The sequence below is a fragment of the Nestor notabilis genome, unplaced genomic scaffold (assembly GCF_000696875.1).
Source record: "Nestor notabilis isolate BGI_N333 unplaced genomic scaffold, ASM69687v1 scaffold25707, whole genome shotgun sequence".
Classification (NCBI taxonomy): Eukaryota; Metazoa; Chordata; class Aves; order Psittaciformes; family Psittacidae; genus Nestor; species Nestor notabilis.
In genome coordinates this window covers 10,769-11,146 of record NW_009938227.1, presented here as the reverse complement: position 1 = coordinate 11,146, position 378 = coordinate 10,769, and the positions used below count along the sequence as shown (strand labels likewise).

Below are 378 nucleotides of genomic sequence, written 5' to 3'. Positions count from 1 at the left end.
CCGGGTGCAGCTTGAGGCTGTTTCCTCTCCCATGTTCCCTGGGAGAAGAGACCAGCCCCCTCCTGGCTCCATCCTCCTGTCAGGCAGTTGTAGAGACATTTGGGGTGTTGCACAGGCTCAGGCATGACCAATTTAACTGCATTACCAAGAACTTGCTACCCAGTTTTCGGGGGCTCAGGTGTATTTGCACTGCCAAGGCTGGGTGCCCTGGGACCAGGCAGCACGCAGCCGGCTGTGTCAGGGTGGGAAATGCTCCCTGGAAAAGGAAGGGAATTACCTGCAGGATGGTGAAATTCTCCAGGACGCTGTTCATCATGTACTTCTCCGGGAGGTGCTTGAGTTTGTGGATGAAGTTGATCATGTACTCGCAAACGGGAG

The 378-nt window shown here is 55.0% G+C and overlaps 1 protein-coding gene across 1 annotated transcript in view; it reads right to left on the bottom strand.

Annotated features, from left to right (window-relative positions):
• The window catches only part of TEAD3 (TEA domain family member 3), a gene marked incomplete at its 5' end in the record, with an annotated part of 8,778 nt that overhangs the window by 456 nt on the left and 7,944 nt on the right, over window positions 1-378 (bottom strand). The window contains 1 exon segment of the mRNA XM_010019224.1: window positions 278-378. This exon segment is cut by the window's right edge and continues 37 nt beyond it. Within this exon segment, the coding sequence (XP_010017526.1) occupies window positions 278-378 (101 nt within the window).